Here is a 19211-nt window from a genome sequence, read left to right as displayed (position 1 = left end):
TGGCTCCTCCCACGTCGCGGCAACTCTGAAAACCGGCTGTGGAGGGATACTTCCGGGTTCGACTCCTGCTGTGGCTGTGAGCTTATGGCATTTAGAACGGTGTTGGAAAACAAAGCGTTTTCTCCCCTCAATTCATCTTTAAACTTTAAACTCAGCGGTAAGTGTCCTTAATATCTTTCAACCTTTGGTTGTCAGTAACCAGCCGATCGTTTTCGCGATTAAAAAATGACTGTGCGGCAGCGCTCCCACCGCAAGCAGAACTCCGGTTCAAAAACCGCTGTTTTTGAACACTTTTATTTACTTAAGCATGTTAATGGGCTTACTTTGAAACAAAGTGCGATTGAAAGATTATTGTTATGTGTTGCCTTGAATTCGGCTATGCTGTCTGTTAGACAGTTGTTTTTCTTTATTGTTGTTTTTGTATTGTTTGTAGCGAACGCTACTGGAATGTATAGATTAAGCTACGTAGCCAAGATGATTAATGATTTAACTGTTTTACATTGATTGATGATGATTTATGATTTGCATTGTTACCTAGACTTGCAGAAGAGCATATTTTTTTACCGGTAAACTGAATTGAACTTGATGTGCTAATGGACATTTTTCTGACCTACAGGTCAGGTTTTTTTTCCCTCTTTGAATTGATCTTCTTCATATTGAAGTGGCGAGCCGGTAGGACCATTCTTTCTTTTCCCCCACTTAGCCGTCTTTGGATTACGGACATATTTCCCCCTTGTATGAAGCTGGACCCTAAGGAGGAATACCTTAAAAGTGAACTTTAAAAAGAAAAGGACCAAAAAAAGGACTCTTAGCAAAAGGACTCTTGCACAGAAAAATCACAGCACTGATTTATTATTTAATTGTGGACATTTACGTTGTGTGTTGTGTTAATTATTTTGTTCCATTTCCCCTTTCCCCTATTTATTCAATATATTTTTGGTACAAGACATTGCAGTTTTTGGTCTCATCATTCACACCATCTGGGCTCCATAAAGAACTATTTCTTCTGCGCGTCAGTCAGTAAATTCATCCATTGACATAAACTAGTCCTTAAATAACTTAGCGTTACACAAACCCTAGAAAATAACAACCTAAAGAAAACACTGATGATATAACTGCAATTGTGCAATATTTAGAGACAAGTTATCTGCTGTGGTCACACAATGCTCTTATAACACTGTAATAAAACTTAACTCATGGATCAACATGTGGCATACACCAATCAGGCATAACATTATGACCACTAGCAAAGTGAGTAACACTGATTCAGACTATTCAACACGGAGGCCACACCTGGCATCTTGGTGCCAGATATCATGTGATGGGTCAGGGCCGCTTTGGCAGCAAAAGGGCGACCAACACAGTGTTAGTTAGGTAGTCATAATGTAATGCCCGATTGGTGTATCTGAAAGACTGAAATGAGACAGAATAAGGAGCCTTTCGTTCAATAAGGTCAACCTGACAGAGAGAAATAGCAGAGCCTTAAAATTTTCCATGATAGAGGACGTTTGTTCTATAAATTATTACATTATTTCTCCAAGAAGGAGCTGAGGCCGCTTTTACCTTAATGCTACATAAAGTATAGTTGTGTATCGTTTAGGGAGTGGGTATGTTTTGGACAGCTAAACCTGAGGTTTCTTTGTGAGCCACTTCCCCGTCTTTGTGGTTTGTTGAAAACGAAATGTACAGTGGCTGCAGCTCCTCTCTGGAACCACGCTGTTAGACAATAACTAATTACATTATTTCTCCAAGAAGGCGCTGAGGCTGCTTTTAGCACGGCGGGCCTTCTCTATGCTCTCAAAGGTTGGAGTCCCTTGAGGTAACTGTAGACGGTCATTTTCAGTCTCCATGATATTCTCAGCTTCCCCTAAAGACATCATGAAAAACACATTTAATGGGTATAATTAGTGACTGCAATCTTTTTTAAAAATGTCATTAATGAATAACTAAACACAATATTTGTTAAACATTTAGATGCATTATTTGGTAAACAGTAAGGTCCATTTGGACAGAGACTTTTTCTTTTTTAGCATTTTGGTTCTGTTCATTACCACAATTAATTTTAAATATAACAACTTTAAATATAATTAACTCAGATCCAGTTGAACTGCCGACTGTCAGCCTTAATTCAGTGGGTTGAACAAAAAGATTGCACAAAAATGTGAGAACTAAAATGCAATCCCATCATTTCAGGACATCAAAAGTAACTGGACAAATAAAATAAAATGTATTCATTTGAATCGTGCTAATGCAAGCGCCACACCTCAAATCAACTCCAGGGCTTCTATCTGCTTAATTGATAATGACATAACAAAGGAAGTGCCCACACCTGCCCATGAAATAGCCTTTCAGTCAAATGTCCAATTACTTTTTGTCCCTTTAAAAAGCGGGGGGCACACGTTAAGGGGCCGGAACTCCAAAACCTTCATCCGATTTGAATGTGGATTTTCTCATATGAAAGCTGGGCGTCTACACATTATATAGATGCCCATCATAGCGGAAAGTGGAAATTGTTTTGGTAAACAGACACTATTCACGTATTTAAATATATATATATATGGACCTAACTGTATATTAGAGCCTGTGTTTTCTGGATATAGTGAGTCTGTGTTCTGCTGTTCAAAGTAAAATAATCCTCGAAAACCAAAGCAAAGAATCACTATATAATGCTTGATAAGGATTTATTTACCCGTCTGTGCACCCTCTTTTTAAATGTTAAACAGGTTTCCTTAAGATGATGATGCCTGTAAGTGTGTAGCTTTACCTCTCATACGATTAATAAGCGTTCCATAGGCGCTGTCCATCTGGTAGGCAAATATGAAACTGAGAGGTATGATGGGAGCCAGCATGCCTGGGTTCTTTCTTTTAATAGCTCTAAAGAAAAATGATGATAAACAGAAGACAATATTTAACTGCAAAGATAAAAGCACAACACAGAGATGAGTCTGTGTGTGTTTGTGTCAGATCTTTGTGAGGTGTTAGAATCTCACCCTGCAGTTAGTCCCACTGTGGCCACCGCAAAGAAACTGCCAAAGTATTTCACAAACTCTCTGGACCAGGCGATCTGCATCGCCATCTGCCGCTCTCTCATCTGGTTCTGCATCAGAATCTGGCGCTCCATCTGGGCACGTGCACGCGCGCACACAGACACACACAAATAAATTAAGAAGAAATGATGAAATAAAATTTTCCCTGCTTGGTAAGATTTCATTTTCAGTTATAATCAATTTCAGTCAATTACTGTTGATCAGAGCTGTAATAATCCTCTGATTCATCAGTTAATTGTTTTATGAGAGTACAGACAGTTTAAAGAGATCTCCATAAGCACCAAAGGCTTAGTACTTTTTAAAAAAAAGCCCCTAAAAACTTGTAGGAAGTGTACATTACGTGAACAGAGATGTGATTAGTTGGGAGCACAGACTGAACTTCTATGTATGCTTGAGAAGTTTCTTTGGAATTTTTTTTAAGTCATGAAACTAAACCCTGGAATCCACTGCTGTAAACATGCCAACTACAAACACTACGCTCTAGGGAAGGAGGAAGTGACAAACTTTTCATCTCCACAATCTGGGTGTTTCGTACTCCTGACATCGACTCTTGGCTGTACACTCTTTAGGTTCAATGGAAATTACAGGAATGACTTCTGTAATTGACAGTGTTTGTTCTTTTAAAGCCAGCATCCGCTGAAACAAACTAGTGAGTAGTCTGAGCACACTTAAGGGTGTCCCCCTTTAACGGCCCATGTTGTGAATGAGTGAAGAATGCAATTATGAAAAGAAAGCATTTCCCGCTCCTCCACACCATGTGTATGAGCTGCAGGAACGGGAAATGGGGTGACACGTTCGCTGAAAGGTCAGCTTTCATGACGGCTTCATCTGGGTCACAAAAAAGGAAGTAAATGGAAGATAGAGGATGTTAAATTTGAATAAACTATCCTGAAACTCACTCCAGCATCTAAGTACATAGATGCTGCAGGGTCTCCATCTTATAAAAATGAAGCAGTTCAATATGCCCATATACACAAATACGTAACATAAGTAAAGATCACTGCACATCTTTGCTCAGCCACCAGTTTCACATTATTAGTTAGTTTGTCTCCAAAGCACTCAACCTGAAATGGCCCTCTGATGTACTCATTCCTAATCATGTCCTTCATGGTCACTCCAAACAAAAAAATCTTAACATCTTCAACTCTGTCACCTCCAGTTTTCTAAACCACACATCATAGCATCTTAAAAACCTTTCCTTTCAGTCTGCAACTATCCATCACAAATTACCGCTGACACTCGTCTCCACCCACTGTTACTTTGGATGGTTGGATGCTATTTAAACTCATCCACTTTCACTGCCTCTGCTCCTTCAATATTCTGCCCATCTCCCTCTCATTTTTGTGCTGATGCCAAATGACTCATGAGTGTTTATAATAATGAACACTTATAACAACAATAATAATGATAATGTGTCATCTACATTAAAGACTTCAGGGTCTTTGTATAACATTCTTTACCATTTTCTGTTTCTACAGGCTGTTTGTATGGGATAGCTACGAACCCATAAGTGATAAATTAGCCCTATTAGTGTAGATGTGCAATTCAAAACTAGACAAACATATCTGCTGGTGGGAATATCAAAAGGAAAAGATTTGGTTTTGGCAAGCTCAGACAAGCAGCAGACTGTGACTCTGGGACAGGACTGGAAAAAGCAGAAATGAACCAACGCAGTCTGAGGGTGACATTTGTGAAGGGTGCAAGTATGAACACAAAGCGGGACACTAACTTGAAAACAGATGCACACAAATCATCATGATCTACACATTGGAAGAAGGAAAAGAAACAGATGTAACATGTGAGAAAGAAAAGCAGAGCAAATACATGCGGAAAATATGTGCAGCAGGTATTCCTGATGAATACAAAATATTTCATGTTAGGGTTTTTTTGTGGATTAAGGTTTTTTTTTTTTTGCATGTTTGCAAACTTTGACTTTTGGGCACTCTGTATGCTCTCATGCTTTTAAAAATGATTTGTCCAAAATTGGATATGGAGTAATGTTCCTAAATGCACTAGTAAATCCACAAAGAAAGGACTCAAGGACCTGAGGTGCCTAACCAATGCTAAGATTTCAATTCTATTGAAATATTGCCAGGGGATTGAAAATAGGCATTTAAAAAAGCATCTTACAGTTACAGTAATTTGGAAAGATTTCAGAAAGCTTTGACCCTCTTTGACTCCATCTTTCCAAAGAAAGTTCCTCCTGCTTAAGACAGCAATATGAACATCTGAGCCCAGTGGTGTATTTCCACAGAAGAATTTCTTTTTGTGACTAAAAATTGAGGAAGAGTGAGGTTAAAGCTGAGTGTATGCTCACCCCAGTCCAGAAGCCATAGCATGATCTTCACCAGGGTAACAAACTTTTTTTCTACCTGTGCAAGTTTCCTCTTTAAGTAGAATCACAGTGGTACCTGCTGTGAAATCACTTTGGGCTGGTTTTTGACTTTGGTGTGTAGTAATACTTAAACACTAAAAGAAAGATGGTATGCGTGTCGTCATTAGGACAGGGGTTTGTGTCAGTGTGTGGGACAAAGGAAGTAACGCACAGTGATCACACTACTCAGACAATGAGCAGTGTAGTTAATTACCTCCTCCAGAGAGTAGTGGGAAAGTAGTGGGTCTAAAGATTAATAATCAATTAAGGCATCGACACAACCAGAGCTGTGCATTTCACCAGAGTAAAAAAAGAAAAGAAAAAAGGAACAAAGTATATGTACACAGGTTGTAGTCATAGAGATTAAAAATGTTTGCAGACCTACAGTTGCTGTGGACGTCTCCTGTACTCATGGAGCTGATACAAAAATAATGCAAATAAACAAGTGCACAATTTAAACTTAGTCCGACATCATTTCAGCATCTGCAACTAGTACAATTTCAAAGTATGAAGGTAAAACCTTTTGGTGGGAAGGTTTGGGGCAATTTTATGTGTTAAAAAATAATTAAAAATCTGCTTTTTTTTTTTTTTGCTTTTTCACTTTCACCATCTTTCACTAGTGAAAGATGTCACAGCAGAGGTCAGAGGTGATGTGCGAGTGGGTGCACTTTCACTCACCTGCAGCCGTGCATTCGTTAGCATGAATTCTTGTTGCTTTTTTAAATTGTCATCCATGGATTTGGACAGCAGGACACCCATGGCTGCGTTGGCGTTTCTGTGAATTAAACACGCAGTCATTCAAACGTGCTGCTCTGCTCTCATCACAACAGCAAACAAAATTCCAGAGTCGGGCTTAGAAAAGCCACCTGCTTCAAACTGGATTTGTTTCAGCATGTAGTGACCTCTTCAGTCCTTCAGTGTCTCTTCACTTCAGCTTTAGCTTTAAGCCTCAACTCATTTTAAGCTTTCCCGTTAAGTTAGCGAATAACAACACGACTACTGTCTACACAGAGGAAGTATTTGCAGCCCACCAAAAGGTTTTACCAGAGAAAAAGAGGGGAAAGTGTTTTTTTTTTTTAACTTTTACACCAATTCAGGATTTTTAATAATGTCAACTCTAAGAAGCATATTTGTTTACAAAATGGTCACAAATAACAGGAAAAGGCGTTGATTTTTGTCAGATAAGACGATGAATTCGCCTCCTTCAAAAATACTGTAAATGCTTCAGCTAGAACCACAGTTACTGCCAAATGCAATAAATACTGAAGCACTTCCACAGGTAAGTGCTTACGAGCTTTATCTTATGATTGCCTATCAGGTATGCTTTTTGACTTGTGCTATGTTTAAAGTGATAAATGTTACAAGGTCAACAGTAATAAAATAGCTGGCTCCTTTTTTTTTGAATGAAGGTGATGCATGCGTGCAGATTCATGCATACAGAATGGATGAGGTGCTGCAACTGAGACCCGCCGTTTGTCTTTTCTGGTCGGCGAGTGGAGAATCACACAGGCTGGTCTGCAAAGAGAGCTTTAGGATGCTTCCTCCCACTGTCCACTGCATCGTCCATCCACAGGGTTTGCAGGGCTGGCTCAACCCATGGCTGCCACACCACTAAGATGTTTTCAGAAATATGCAAGCATGCAACAATCATGTTTTACAGTCCTGTGGTCTCAGCCTCAGATGCTTATTAAATCACACAAAGCTCATGTAGAAACAAACAAACGAACAAAATATGTTCTCCTTAATTTCTGTCAACCACACGTTTCCAGCTATCATGGTTGCTAGGCAACCTGGGCAGCGCGACGGAGGCTAGACCGTCCCATTTCACAAGCCTCGCACTTCCGGCCTTAGCGGTCTTTGAGTACACGGCCCTTGAGGACCATTGAGGCTGCGTACTTTAAGGCTGCAGACCCTGAATTGGGATACAGCCATAAAAACCATGAAAAAATATTGCCGTAATATGAAGCGATAGACTTTTTCATATCGTCATCCATATGTGTCGTTATATCGAACAGCCCTATTTTGAACTCTCCTCGTCCTTTGAGTGCGCAGTCGCCTTTGTTATATAGCAAGGTATTTAAAATGAATAAATAAATATCCCGTTCATTTCAATACGCATGATCTGAGCATGCGCGGAATGACACGGAGCTATTCTTTGATCCTTTGATCTTCTCAAAGGGGAGACTGTGACGTGACGGTCGACCGCACGTCACAGTCTCCCGTGACGGTTGACGTCACCATCTCTGCCACATGAGTCTATAAATAGAGGTGCTTCAACACAGTTTACCTTTAGGACGGTCGCACGTAGAAAACAGTTTTCATTAATCTTGCGCGTGTAGTTAGCAAATATATCTGTAAACATGTCAAACTCCGTTTGGGGCGCGATTTGCACTGTGGGCACTTATGCTCACAAAATTATGAGAAAAACGTTGGGATTTGATGACCAACGTTCACCCACTGCTGACCAAACTGTATGCGAGGCACCTGAAGTTCGCTGTGGTAACCAAATTTTACACGCGGAACATGAGGTACCATTGCCAGATCAGCATATACCTGAACCCCGCTTCAGCAGCTGCAGAGGACAGCATAATCAGAATAGCGGTTTAAACCAAGTGTGTGAAATTCTTCACCCTGAACATATACAGCAGCAGCCTTCTGTGATTCAAAGACATCAGCTATGGGAAAATTCAAATCGAGATGCATCAGACCCTGCTGAATCCACGATCCCAGACCTAAGACCTAGTCCCTTGGAAGGGAGAGAAGAACATAATGGGATTCTTCATAGAGGGGTTTCTATCATCAGGAGAGGAACTGGATTTTTAGGACAATCCATTACCACAGTGTCTAACATGTGCAAGTTAGCAATTGTGGCTATTCATCACATGTTCTGGAAAATGGTCCAAGAGGTCAGACATTATGTGGCACACCTGATGTCACATGCTGTAGGATGTATTTGCGTTTGCCTTTGCATTTTATTGTTCTTGGTCAACAAAATTCGAGCTATATTAATTTATTTACTTTCATTTTTAGCACAATACCTTTAATTTTCCTCTATGGAAATGGAAAAGGTGAAGACAAACCTAATGTCAGTGCCAACTTTATTTGGCTCTAACTGGACTATGACGATTTTAATAGGGAAATAACTAATAATTGGGGTATAATGGGGTTAATTAGGCTCTTACCATCTCAGTCATGCAAACAACAGTTGAGAACCCAGCCAGTCACGGCAGAAGGCTGCTCCTTCCTGAGCCTGGTTCTGCTGGAGGTTTCTTCCCAACGGGGAGTTTTTCCTCCCCACAGTTGCCAAGTGCTTGCTCATAGGGGATCATCAGATTGCTGGCCTTGTCTCTAATACTGTAGGGACCACCTTACAGTTGTCTCTAATACTGTAGGGACCACCCTACAGTTGTCTCTAATACTGTAGGGACCACCTTACAGTTGTCTCTAATACTGTAGGGACCACCCTACAGTTGTCTCTAATACTGTAGGGACCACCCTACATTTGTCTCCAATACTGTAGGGACCACCCTACAGCATTAGAGACAGGCCAGCAATCTGATGATCCCCCATGAGCAAGCACTTGGCAACTGTGGGGAGGAAAAACTCCCCGTTGGGAAGAAACCTCCAGCAGAACCAGGCTCAGGAAGGAGCAGCCTTCTGCCGTGACTGGCTGGGTTTTCAACTGTTGTTTGCATGACTGTATTTGCGTTTGCCTTTGCATTTTATTGTTCTTGGTCAACAAAATTCAAGCTATATTAATTTATTTACTTTCATTTTTAGCACAATACCTTTAATTCTCCTCTATGGAAATGGAAAAGGTGAAGACAACCTAATGTCAGTGCCAACTTTATTTGGCTCTAACTGGACTATGATGATCTTAATAGGGAAATAACTAATAATTGGGGTATAATGGGGTTAATTAGGCTCTTACCATCTCAGTCATGCAAACAACAGTTGAAAACCCAGCCAGTCACGGCAGAAGGCTGCTCCTTCCTGAGCCTGGTTCTGCTGGAGGTTTCTTCCCAACGGGGAGTTTTTCCTCCCCACAGTTGCCAAGTGCTTGCTCATAGGGGATCATCAGATTGCTGGCCTTGTCTCTAATACTGTAGGGACTACCTTACAGTATTAGAGACAGGCAGCTGTTGTTTGCATTCAAAGCCACATAAATAAATTTGAATTCTCAATGAAATGAATGGATTTGATTTGATTCCTTTAACTTCACAGAATCCTTTTACTTCAGTTTTGTCTTCTGCTTCTTGGTAGCAATAATAGTTTTGTCAATTAAGCTTTCTTTCCCCACCTGCAGCATGCACCTATTTTCCACTTTTCTGGATTTGACAGCACTAATTAGAGCATCTGAGTGCTCACCCATCATTTGGTTCAGTCCAAGCCATAGCTAATTGTTTGCTGGTGGTTTGAGTTGGTTGTCAGTCCACGCAGGAGTCTGATTGCTCCGTAAGGTGAGAAACATCATTTCATTTTATTTTAAAATTTCATCAAAATACTAAATTCATTAGTTCACTTTGGCAGCCCCCAGTTTTATCCAAACCACAGAAGCCACAGGTGTGCTTAGTCATTACAATAAGCCTGTACATAATTCAGACAGTTTTAGAATATTGGACCTCCTTTTTAATCACAAATTTAAAAACAAATCCTTCAAAATCTGTCTCATCATAATAAATATACATTCAAGTGAACATTAAATTCTCTTACTTTAGGCTTAATTACGCAGAACGTTTGATCAGGAGGACATCAGATTTTTTAGGAAAGTGATTTGGAGGTATTCATGCCATTTAGGGTCCAGTAGGTGGCAGCATTGACCAAAGATTCTCGTCGCAGTCTCACAATTTTTAATCTCCTTTTAACACATTTTTCACACATATCCTGTTAGTCAGACAGCATCTCTGTATGCATGAATCTGCACGCATGTATCACCTTCATTTAAAAAAGAAAAAGGAGCCAGCTATTTTATTACTGTTGACCTTGTAACATTTATCACTTTAAACATAGCACAAGTCAAAAAGCATACCTGATAGGCAATCATAAGATAAAGCTCGTAAGCACTTACCTGTGGAAGTGCTTCAGTATTTATTGCATTTGGCAGTAACTGTGGTTCTAGCTGAAGCATTTACAGTATTTTTGAAGGAGATGAATTCATCGTCTTATCTGACAAAAATCAATGCCTTTTCCTGTTATTTGTGACCATTTTGTAAACAAATATGCTTCTTAGAGTTGACATTATTAAAAATCCTGAATTGGTGTAAAAGTAAAAAAAAAAAAAAAAAAACGCTTTCCCCTCTTTTTCTCTGGTAAAACCTTTTTGGTGGGCTGCAAATACTTCCTCTGTGTAGGAAAAGGCCCACCAGGTAGTGAGCTGAGCAGAGCCAAGTGTGTAAACTACCAGTGGTGATGTCATGCGCTGCATCTTTGAGCTGCAGTTTAGACTAACTTGCTGAAACCACAGAATTTCCTGTGGCATGAGATATTTTTACTGCAGCAGAACTGATGCATTGGAAATAGCAAAACGACAGACATGCAGAAGAAATGTTAGTGATAATATCTTACAACCTACAATAGTGTGGCTTTCACCTTTTAACATCATTTGGTGGTTTTCAGTTTGATTCGTTTTAAATCACATGGGTAAAAGTGCAAAGGGAGGATGTAAACTTTGGTGATGGGTGACGAATTAAGGCAAATCTCAGCAAAAATGTCTTGGTGAGGTGTTCGGCTACCACATGTTCTCTTCAACATGTTATTGATGTTAATCTTAAGTTCCCTAGAGCTTTAATGCAAGGACTGAAAATCCTTCTTTCCTGTATGTGGTGAGAACAATGCAACACACCGGTCTAAAGCTGACTTGGATTTAGTAGTGACTAAAAGGATATGATTTACATAACTGCCAATGATGCCTCCTGTGGGTTGAGGTAGTGTCATCCTGGAAGAGAAGATGGATATGTTTCATCATTAAATGAAGGTGATCACTCTGAACAACTCTGAAGTCAGTAAACTGTCAGTGTAAGGGGACCAAAACTATGCTAATCAAATGTCCCTGTAAAGAAGCAACTGGTTCCTAATAAAAGGCTTTGTTCTCATGAAATGTCATTAGCAGAGCTAAATTATGACTTTTCCATACAGACTTGACTTTGTGGCATACTTTCAGAGGTGATCCATGCCGTAGGCAGACCAAATTCCATCTTCAAGCCTGAAGTTGACTTAAGCAGAGGAGAAATGTTTCAACATGCCCTTTATTTGGAGGAGAAATGTGTTCACAGGGCAAGCGAGCCACTCTTCCTTATAAGATGGCTGTAAAATGTAGAGAGGGAAATCTGACCGTAAATAATCTGACAGCACTATGAAGTATGCATTCCTAAAGACTTAGAAACTTTTAACATCCAGATTTGTCTTCTAAAATTTGGCATCAGCAGGCCTCTTCCTTTGTTCTTTAAAGTGATTTTTTTAAACATATGGGAATTACTGTATGTGGTTTGTAAGCAGAGGAAGGCTAAAAGATGCACATTATGCCATTTTTGTATCTGTTTGGGAACTGTGGCAATTTTGATGAAGGATTTTAATCATAATTACTCTCAGTGCAAATAAATCTATTGAAACTTGATCAAAAACGGCTCAGAGAGATCTTCAGATAGATAGATAGGGATGTTTTCTATTTGCACTTTTTCTGTTTTTATCCTTAGCATTTGGTTTTCAAACTTTAACACAGCTGCTCAACTCTTCTGCCACCGGTCTTTGATTTGAACTGGCTTCTGACTGCTTGCCTGTCTCTTCCCAGAGAGTAGTAGTGAGTGGGTGTGTGGCGGGGGCTTGAGTAAATGAGGCCATTTGGCCAGTTTAGCATCATTGTCAAGGCTAGACACAAACTCTCAAACAGCTTGTTCTCAATACACATTCAAAGCTGCCGAGAGGGGTCGTGCCCCCCCCCCTCCCCCCAGCCCGCATTTTTTTAAATGGTTGCTGTCCGTTTTCTTTGGGAATGCAGGAGAAAAGTAGGGAATTAATATTTTTATGGGTTTCAGGTCTAGTACACGCATACTGTGTGCCTTGAACATAGCAGAACACCAGTTCTTGCATCAAAGCCAAATCAACCGCCTTTCTGTCTTTGAGGGCTTTAAAGGTGTGTTCAGACGTGATTTCTACCATCTACGTGTAAATGCAGTCAATGGACCAAATAAAGAATGGAACATACTAATTTATTGGATACATTTATGGTTTAATATGATGGAAAAATCTTATTTCTTCCCAAGACTCAAATTTAAATAGCAGTGTTTGGAAAAAAAAAGCAACAAATGGTTGCACACAAGCCCTTTAAAAAGAAAAATAAAGAAACTAAATAGCAGGTAAACCCCCCCCCCCCCCCCCCCCTCCCACCCCTCAAAAAAGGCCACCCCTCTTCTTATGACCAATCGAGTTCAAGGCCCACAGATCAAGGATATAAACTCCTGAGTGTTCTCACTACAGTTTGACCATTTCAAGGCTGGATTTGGTTTAAAAGCTTGAGGGATTCACAGGGTGATTGTGATGGAGATGACAGGAGGACATGATAACCTGCACCATATCGCTGGTAAGTTCAGTTATCACACCATGTACTGCATGAATGTGCATGTTTAAAATGACACACAAAAAATCTTCTAGAAAGACAATAAATTACCTTATTTTTCGAGCCATAAGGCACACAGGGTTACAAGGCGCACTGTTGAGCAGTCTGTTTTCATACATAAGACGCATTAAGCGAAACAAAACCATCAGATAAGTCATTCTTCTTGCTTCCTCCAATTCCGTACCATTGATTCATTAATGTTGAATTCTCTGGCAGCTGCTCTATTCCCATGTATATCAATGACTAATACAAAAAAAACTTAATTTTCATCCTCCAGCTTCACTATTTTTTATGCTAACATAGCTATGTCGTTAGCCATCACGTACCACATCATTATATACCAGGTAGCCCAACTTCAGTAACCCTAAAAAAGTCACTGCTGTTTACTTCTCTGTCTTCATTTATGTTGGAAGTGATAGCAGAGCAGTACGTTTTACTTGTTTCAGAAATCTCTCAGTCAGAACATGCTATATCATGTTTAGGTGGAAACTAGCGCGCTAACTTCTAACTTTGTTAAATTTAATAAATTCTGTTTTCATGGATGGACAGAGTTTTGGGCCAATCCATCAAGTGGTGCAGGTTCCTAGCTTACCAAAGTTGTACTAAAACATTTTTGACAGATTTTTGAGCGCCGTCTACCACATAAAATTAGTTTGAGGTCAGTAAGCACAACCAGATTCATACATAAGGCGCACTGTCGATTTTTGGGAAAATTAAAGGATTTTAAGTGCGCCTTATAGTCTGAAAAATGTAATGATTTGTAGGTGAATAATAACTTATGCGAGATGAGCACCCAAACTAACAACAATAAAAAAAAAAGGGTAAACTCTTACAGAGAGAGTGTACATTCATATTTTATTGGCTTGAGGAGAACTGTTGATCCTGTGGAAGGCCTCTTCAGATGTGGAGGCTGGCTTTTCATGCTGCAGTAAACCATTCCCAGGTTCTATCAATACAGCTGCAGAACTGTTTACATGTATACTTGTATTCTTTTTATTCATTTCCAAGACTCCAGTTTGAATGAGAGCATGTCGTTGTTAGCTCACCCATACCAGCCCAGTGGCATCAGGGTGACCCTGGAGAACGCTGATCTCTGGCAGTCCTTTCACAGCATCGGTACAGAGATGATTATCACAAAACATGGAAGGTAATGAAGCTGATACTTGGAACATGTTCTGCTCACTAAAGAGTGCTTTGTGTTGTGCCTTCAGCAGTTTTTCATGACATCAGTATTTCTCACAACAGCTGGAGAACTGCTAGAATGACTAGTTTGGCTCACTGAAAATCTTGCTGTCTTTCAGTTTCAAGAAGTTCTTTTAAGGTGTTGCTATATTTTTTTTAGCAGTCTTTTTCACTTTAATTAACTTTAGTTAAATTTTAGTTGACTGCATTGGCGTTTCTGATACTATGTGTTATCTGCTTATTTGAACGTTGGGCGATATGATTATTTGATCCCCCTGCTAATTCACTTCAATAGAAATGAACATTTTAATGGTGAGAGACAGAACCATAAAAGTTATTAACTGATGTGCATGTAATGGAGTGAAATAAGCATTGAGTGAAATAATCTCACGAGCGATTTTGGCCCACTCCACTTTAAAGAAACTCTGTAACTCCTTCAGGGTTTTTTAGCTGCCACTTGGCATTTGATGCTTCAGCTCCCTCCACAGACTGTCTATAGGACTGGGGGCTGGAGAATGGCTAGACCACAACATGGCCTTAGTGTGCCACCTCTTTGTTGCCTTGGCAGTATGTTTTGAGTTACTGACCCATCTTCAGTGTTCTGGCTGAGGCAAGAAATGGTAAATGGCCTGTATTTGTATAGCGCTTTTACTAGTCCCTAAGGACCGCAAAGCGCTTTACACAATCAGTCATCCACCCATTCACACACACATTCACACACTGGTGATGGCAAGCTACGTTGTAACCACAGCCACCCTGGGGCGCACTGACCGAGGCGAGGCTGCCGGACACTGACGCCACCGGGCCCTCTGACCACTACCAGTAGGCAACGGGTGAAGTGTCTTGCCCAAGGACACAACAACCGAGACTGTCCAAGCCGGGGCTCGAACCGGCAACCTTCCGATTACAAGGCGAACTCCCAACTCTTGAGCCACAATCGCCCTGCAGTAGCAGCGTCTGATGTCTTTGAGTTAAATCCTAAAGAATACACATATAAAATGACTTCTGTCAGTCACACTATAGCTCACTTGATTGAGTGACACGTGCAACCCATACATGCAACAGGGGTCTGGTGTTATTGTAAATGTACTTGTAATGGTATATTGTGGTATTGCTACTTTAAATAAAAGAAGTACTTCCCCTACCATTAATAAAAGCAGATAAGAAAGCTTTAAGTTGCACCCATCTTTAAATCTTTGCCTATTGATTCAGGAAGAGGTTGCTTTTGTTGTTTAATAAAGCAGACTGTCCCTTTGCAGGGAGTTCACTGTGCTATACAGTTAAATTTTCTATCGCTGCTTTTACTTGCAATCAGACAACGCAGATGCATTCACTGGAAGACAGACACGGGCACTTCAAGGCAAGGGCAAGGCAAGTTTATTTGTATAGCACAATTCAACAACAAGGTGATTCAAAGTGCTTTACAGAGACATTAGAAACAAGAACAAATAAAAAGCATGATTTAAAATTGATTAAAACAAGCAAATAAACTAACTAATTAACAAACAAACAAACAAACAAACAAACAAACAAACAAACAAACAAAAAAAACAGTATATAAAATCAAAACGGGGAGTAAACTTGACTTGCGTCTTTCATAGTCATGGCCTGTCTAGCCTCTCCATGGTATTCCCTTTCCTTAATCTGACAGCAGCATGTGAATGGCTTCATGTCTCATTGGATTGAAACTGCTAATTTCTAGTGTCAACGCTCTAGAACACAGAGTAGAAAATAACATGTGTAACTTTGAAGACGAATGTTACACATCCAGTGGGTACAGTTAAATAAATAGTCAAAAGGACCTCTGTGTTTTCCTTAAAACACTTCCATGACTCCAAAATAAAATATTATTTCCAGGAACGATGTGAAGCACACAATCTGGTTACTAATCCAGCAGCATTTTCTCATTTTACTGAAAATTAGAAAAGACTGCTTTTCAATGAATTCAGTTTATCTTCATGTAGCTTCCAGAGTGTATTTTCTTTTAGTTTTCAAAGATCTCTCTTTGCTCTACAAGGGCCCGACACCCACATTCGAGGACATTATACTGCCACTGTTCTATCGAAATTTAAAACGAATGTCCTCATATGTGGATCTCATTTTTCTCAGAAACAATAAGTCAGGTAAAATGCCATTAAAAGCGTTCAGGTCTTAGGGGGTTAAAAAACCTTGGTGGTGACAATACAAGGTCCTGAAAAAGGACTACACAAAGTGCATTTTTACATATTGTTTCATGCAAGCCACATAAAAGTGGATGACCTGTTTTGCGCGTCATTTTGTTTTTCAGGTTTCTGGGTAGAAGAAACTTTGAAATGGACCTGCATGCAAAAAAGAAATCCCCAAATTAAGTGTTTAAAAAGTTGTTTATTTTTAATTTGAGCCACATTTTTGCTTCTGACTTGGTGCGTGCCTTTTCAGGAGGATGTTTCCACACTGCAGCGTCAGGGTATCCAGGCTCCAGCCTTTTACCAACTACGTCATCACGATGGACATTGTTCCTGTAGATGGCTTCAAGTACAAGGTATGATCGCATGCAACAAGCGATGATTGTGTGCTGTAGCTAGTTCGCTCCCACCCACCCCCCTTCTTTCTTGGCCTTAAAGTGAGCCGAGTGCTGTTTGTAAAAGGCTGCAGTTTGGAGCCAGACCTCAGTCTGCCCGTTCTGGGTCGTTCACTGCTGCATATCAAAGCAAGCCTATAAGTGCAGTCTCGGCTGGAAGCCCAATCAATTAGCATCACCGATCAGTGAATGAGGAGTAGTTGACCTTCCATAGATTCAGCAGCTCATGCATTGTTCCCTTTAATCATCCCCATCCAACTGGGTCACTCCCTTTTAGCATAGTGTATTGGGTTGTCAAGTACTGTAAGGAGTGCTTTTTTTCTTTTTCTTTCTCTCCCCCATGTGTGAGTTTGTAGGGTTTTCTTGTGGTTCGTGAAGAGTTTGCTTAATTATACACATCCTGAAGTCTCACACTTGAATCTGCCCCACTTCACTATTTCTCTGTAGTGGAAAAAGGAGCATTGGGAGATCGCAGGAGCAGCAGACCCCCACCCCCCGTGTCGTACATACACGCACCCAGACTCTCCTGCGCCAGGAAGGCACTGGATGAAGCAGCCACTATCTTTCCCCAAGCTTAAGCTCACCAACAATACCTTGGATCAGCATGGCCATGTAAGACACCCCCCCCCCCCCTTTTTTTTTTTTCCTATATTGTCGTCTTCACTGTATTTGACCATTTGCTTTCTTGTCCTTACAATCAGATCATCCTGCTCTCCATGCATCGCTACTACCCGAGGTTTCATGTGGTCCAGGCAGATAACCCGTACACTCTCCGCTGGGGCTCTGTGCAGAGCTTCTCATTCCCAGAGACGGCGTTCACTGCAGTCACTGCTTACCAAAACCCAAAGGTTCAAATCTGCCAGAAACAGTCAATAACATTCAAATTTTTGTGCAGAACATCCTTTTTATTTAACAGAATTCTGCAATGCCAATTCAACTGTCTTTTCTTGTTTCTTCAAAGATTACCAAACTGAAAATTGATCACAACCCCTTCGCTAAAGGCTTCAGGGAAGGAGGCACTCATTCTCACAGTAAGAGGTAAGAATGCCTCTCAGGAGACTTAAATTTTGTTATACTTTTCAATTTGTTTTTCTTAATTTAGGTCATTGTAAACATGAAATTAACATTAATTGGAAAGAACATGTAAATTATTATATACGATATATTTTAGGTTGTCAAATAAAAGCCCCCGTGCTAAGAGACCCACACTGGACAGGGATGACTTGAGCAACAGCTCTCCAAGTAAGCTTCTGTAATGTTTATCTTCAAGTTTTTACTAAATGAATACTAAAAGAAAATGTAAGAAAATAATTTATGGTGATGTAAGTTGTGCCAAAGCAGTGTGAAAATGTGGCGACACTCCCGAGATTTAAATGTTGCATTTCCCTCTGAGGCCTGCAGAGGATGCTCTCCACCTCTCAGTTCACACAGACTGAGGAGAGTCGGGCCTCCACACAGCAGTCACTGAAGGGAGGTCACCTTTCAGGCTCAGCTCTGGAGCCGTCTGAGAATATACACGTTGAGCCCCTGGTGCTGCGGGAGTACAACTGCAGCAGTGATGAACAGATGGTGCCTGCTTCCGTGCCATACCAACCATACAGGTCTGATTTTAAAAATAACCAGTATTGTTTAAATGCTTGGTACACTTCTACCCACTCAAAGACTACCTGAGATCAAGATGAATAGCACCAGGCATCAGTCACATTACATTTAACCTCCGTGTGACTCTTCCATGCAGGTCTGAGTATGGTATGCTCCCATACCCTTCCAGAGATCCAGACGGTGCGCAGATCATCCTCCACCCCCCTCCTAATTCACGTTCTGCAGTTGAACCTTGCATCCAACAACATGGCTACTTCCACCAGTATAACACCACAGCAGACTGGAGCCAGAGCCCTGTCCTGTCATACACAACTTGGTAAAGATTGATCTTTTTTTAAGGTAGTGAAATTGTTGGATGATGACGATACGAAAGAACTAAAGGATTGTGATAGACATGGAGGAATAACTGACCTTCCACTTGTTTTATTTCCATTAGCTTGGATTATATACAGCAGCAACTTAAAATAGTCTGTTTTAATGGACGGAAAAAAAAAATCTGTTTAGCTTGAGGTTTTAGCTTTTGTGTTATTTTGTATTTTATATATATATTTTTTTGGTCAGTCTAACTTGAGATTTGTCTATGCTCAAGTTTTAGTTGTTTTTTTTTAAAGTTAACATGTATATTGTGTTTTTGTTTTGTTTTTTCTCTCTCAGCTGAGAAATAAATGTGAGAATGAATGTAAAAGTGAAACGATCCATTCTGTTCTATAACACACCTACAGACCGCTCTACCTCACACTTCAATGAGTCCAATTAACACCATGTGCAACAACGTGTCAGACACCGTTCAAGAAGAACGGAGCTATGATAGACTGCCCTGGCGTAGTGTCTGAC

The 19211-nt window shown here is 40.3% G+C and overlaps 2 protein-coding genes across 2 annotated transcripts; one reads left to right on the top strand and one right to left on the bottom strand.

The window, feature by feature from the left end:
* Positions 1-1159: 1159 nt before the first annotated feature.
* Positions 1160-6191, bottom strand: LOC146628860 (plasminogen receptor (KT)-like). The gene is made up of 4 exons (XM_085358135.1): positions 6100-6191; positions 2991-3121; positions 2765-2874; positions 1160-1867 (listed from the first exon to the last, which is right to left on the bottom strand). Exons 1-4 carry the CDS (start codon positions 6178-6180, stop codon positions 1740-1742), a joined length of 450 nt encoding a protein of 149 aa, XP_085214261.1. The 5' UTR covers positions 6181-6191; the 3' UTR covers positions 1160-1739.
* Positions 6192-12954: 6763 nt separating this feature from the next.
* LOC146628859 (T-box-containing protein TBX6L-like) lies at positions 12955-18697 on the top strand. The gene is made up of 9 exons (XM_085358134.1): positions 12955-12997; positions 14042-14180; positions 16634-16736; positions 17223-17387; positions 17477-17623; positions 17737-17813; positions 17947-18017; positions 18169-18376; positions 18514-18697. Exons 1-9 carry the CDS (start codon positions 12955-12957, stop codon positions 18695-18697), a joined length of 1137 nt encoding a protein of 378 aa, XP_085214260.1.
* The last annotated feature ends 514 nt before the right edge of the window (positions 18698-19211 follow it).

This window comes from Diplotaxodon limnothrissa, linkage group LG7, assembly GCF_057381915.1.
Source record: "Diplotaxodon limnothrissa isolate DT_005_m linkage group LG7, D_limnothrissa_male_GT1.1, whole genome shotgun sequence".
Classification (NCBI taxonomy): domain Eukaryota; kingdom Metazoa; phylum Chordata; class Actinopteri; order Cichliformes; family Cichlidae; genus Diplotaxodon; species Diplotaxodon limnothrissa.
The sequence above is the reverse complement of the archived record's forward strand: the minus strand, read 5'-3'. Positions and strand labels throughout refer to the sequence as shown.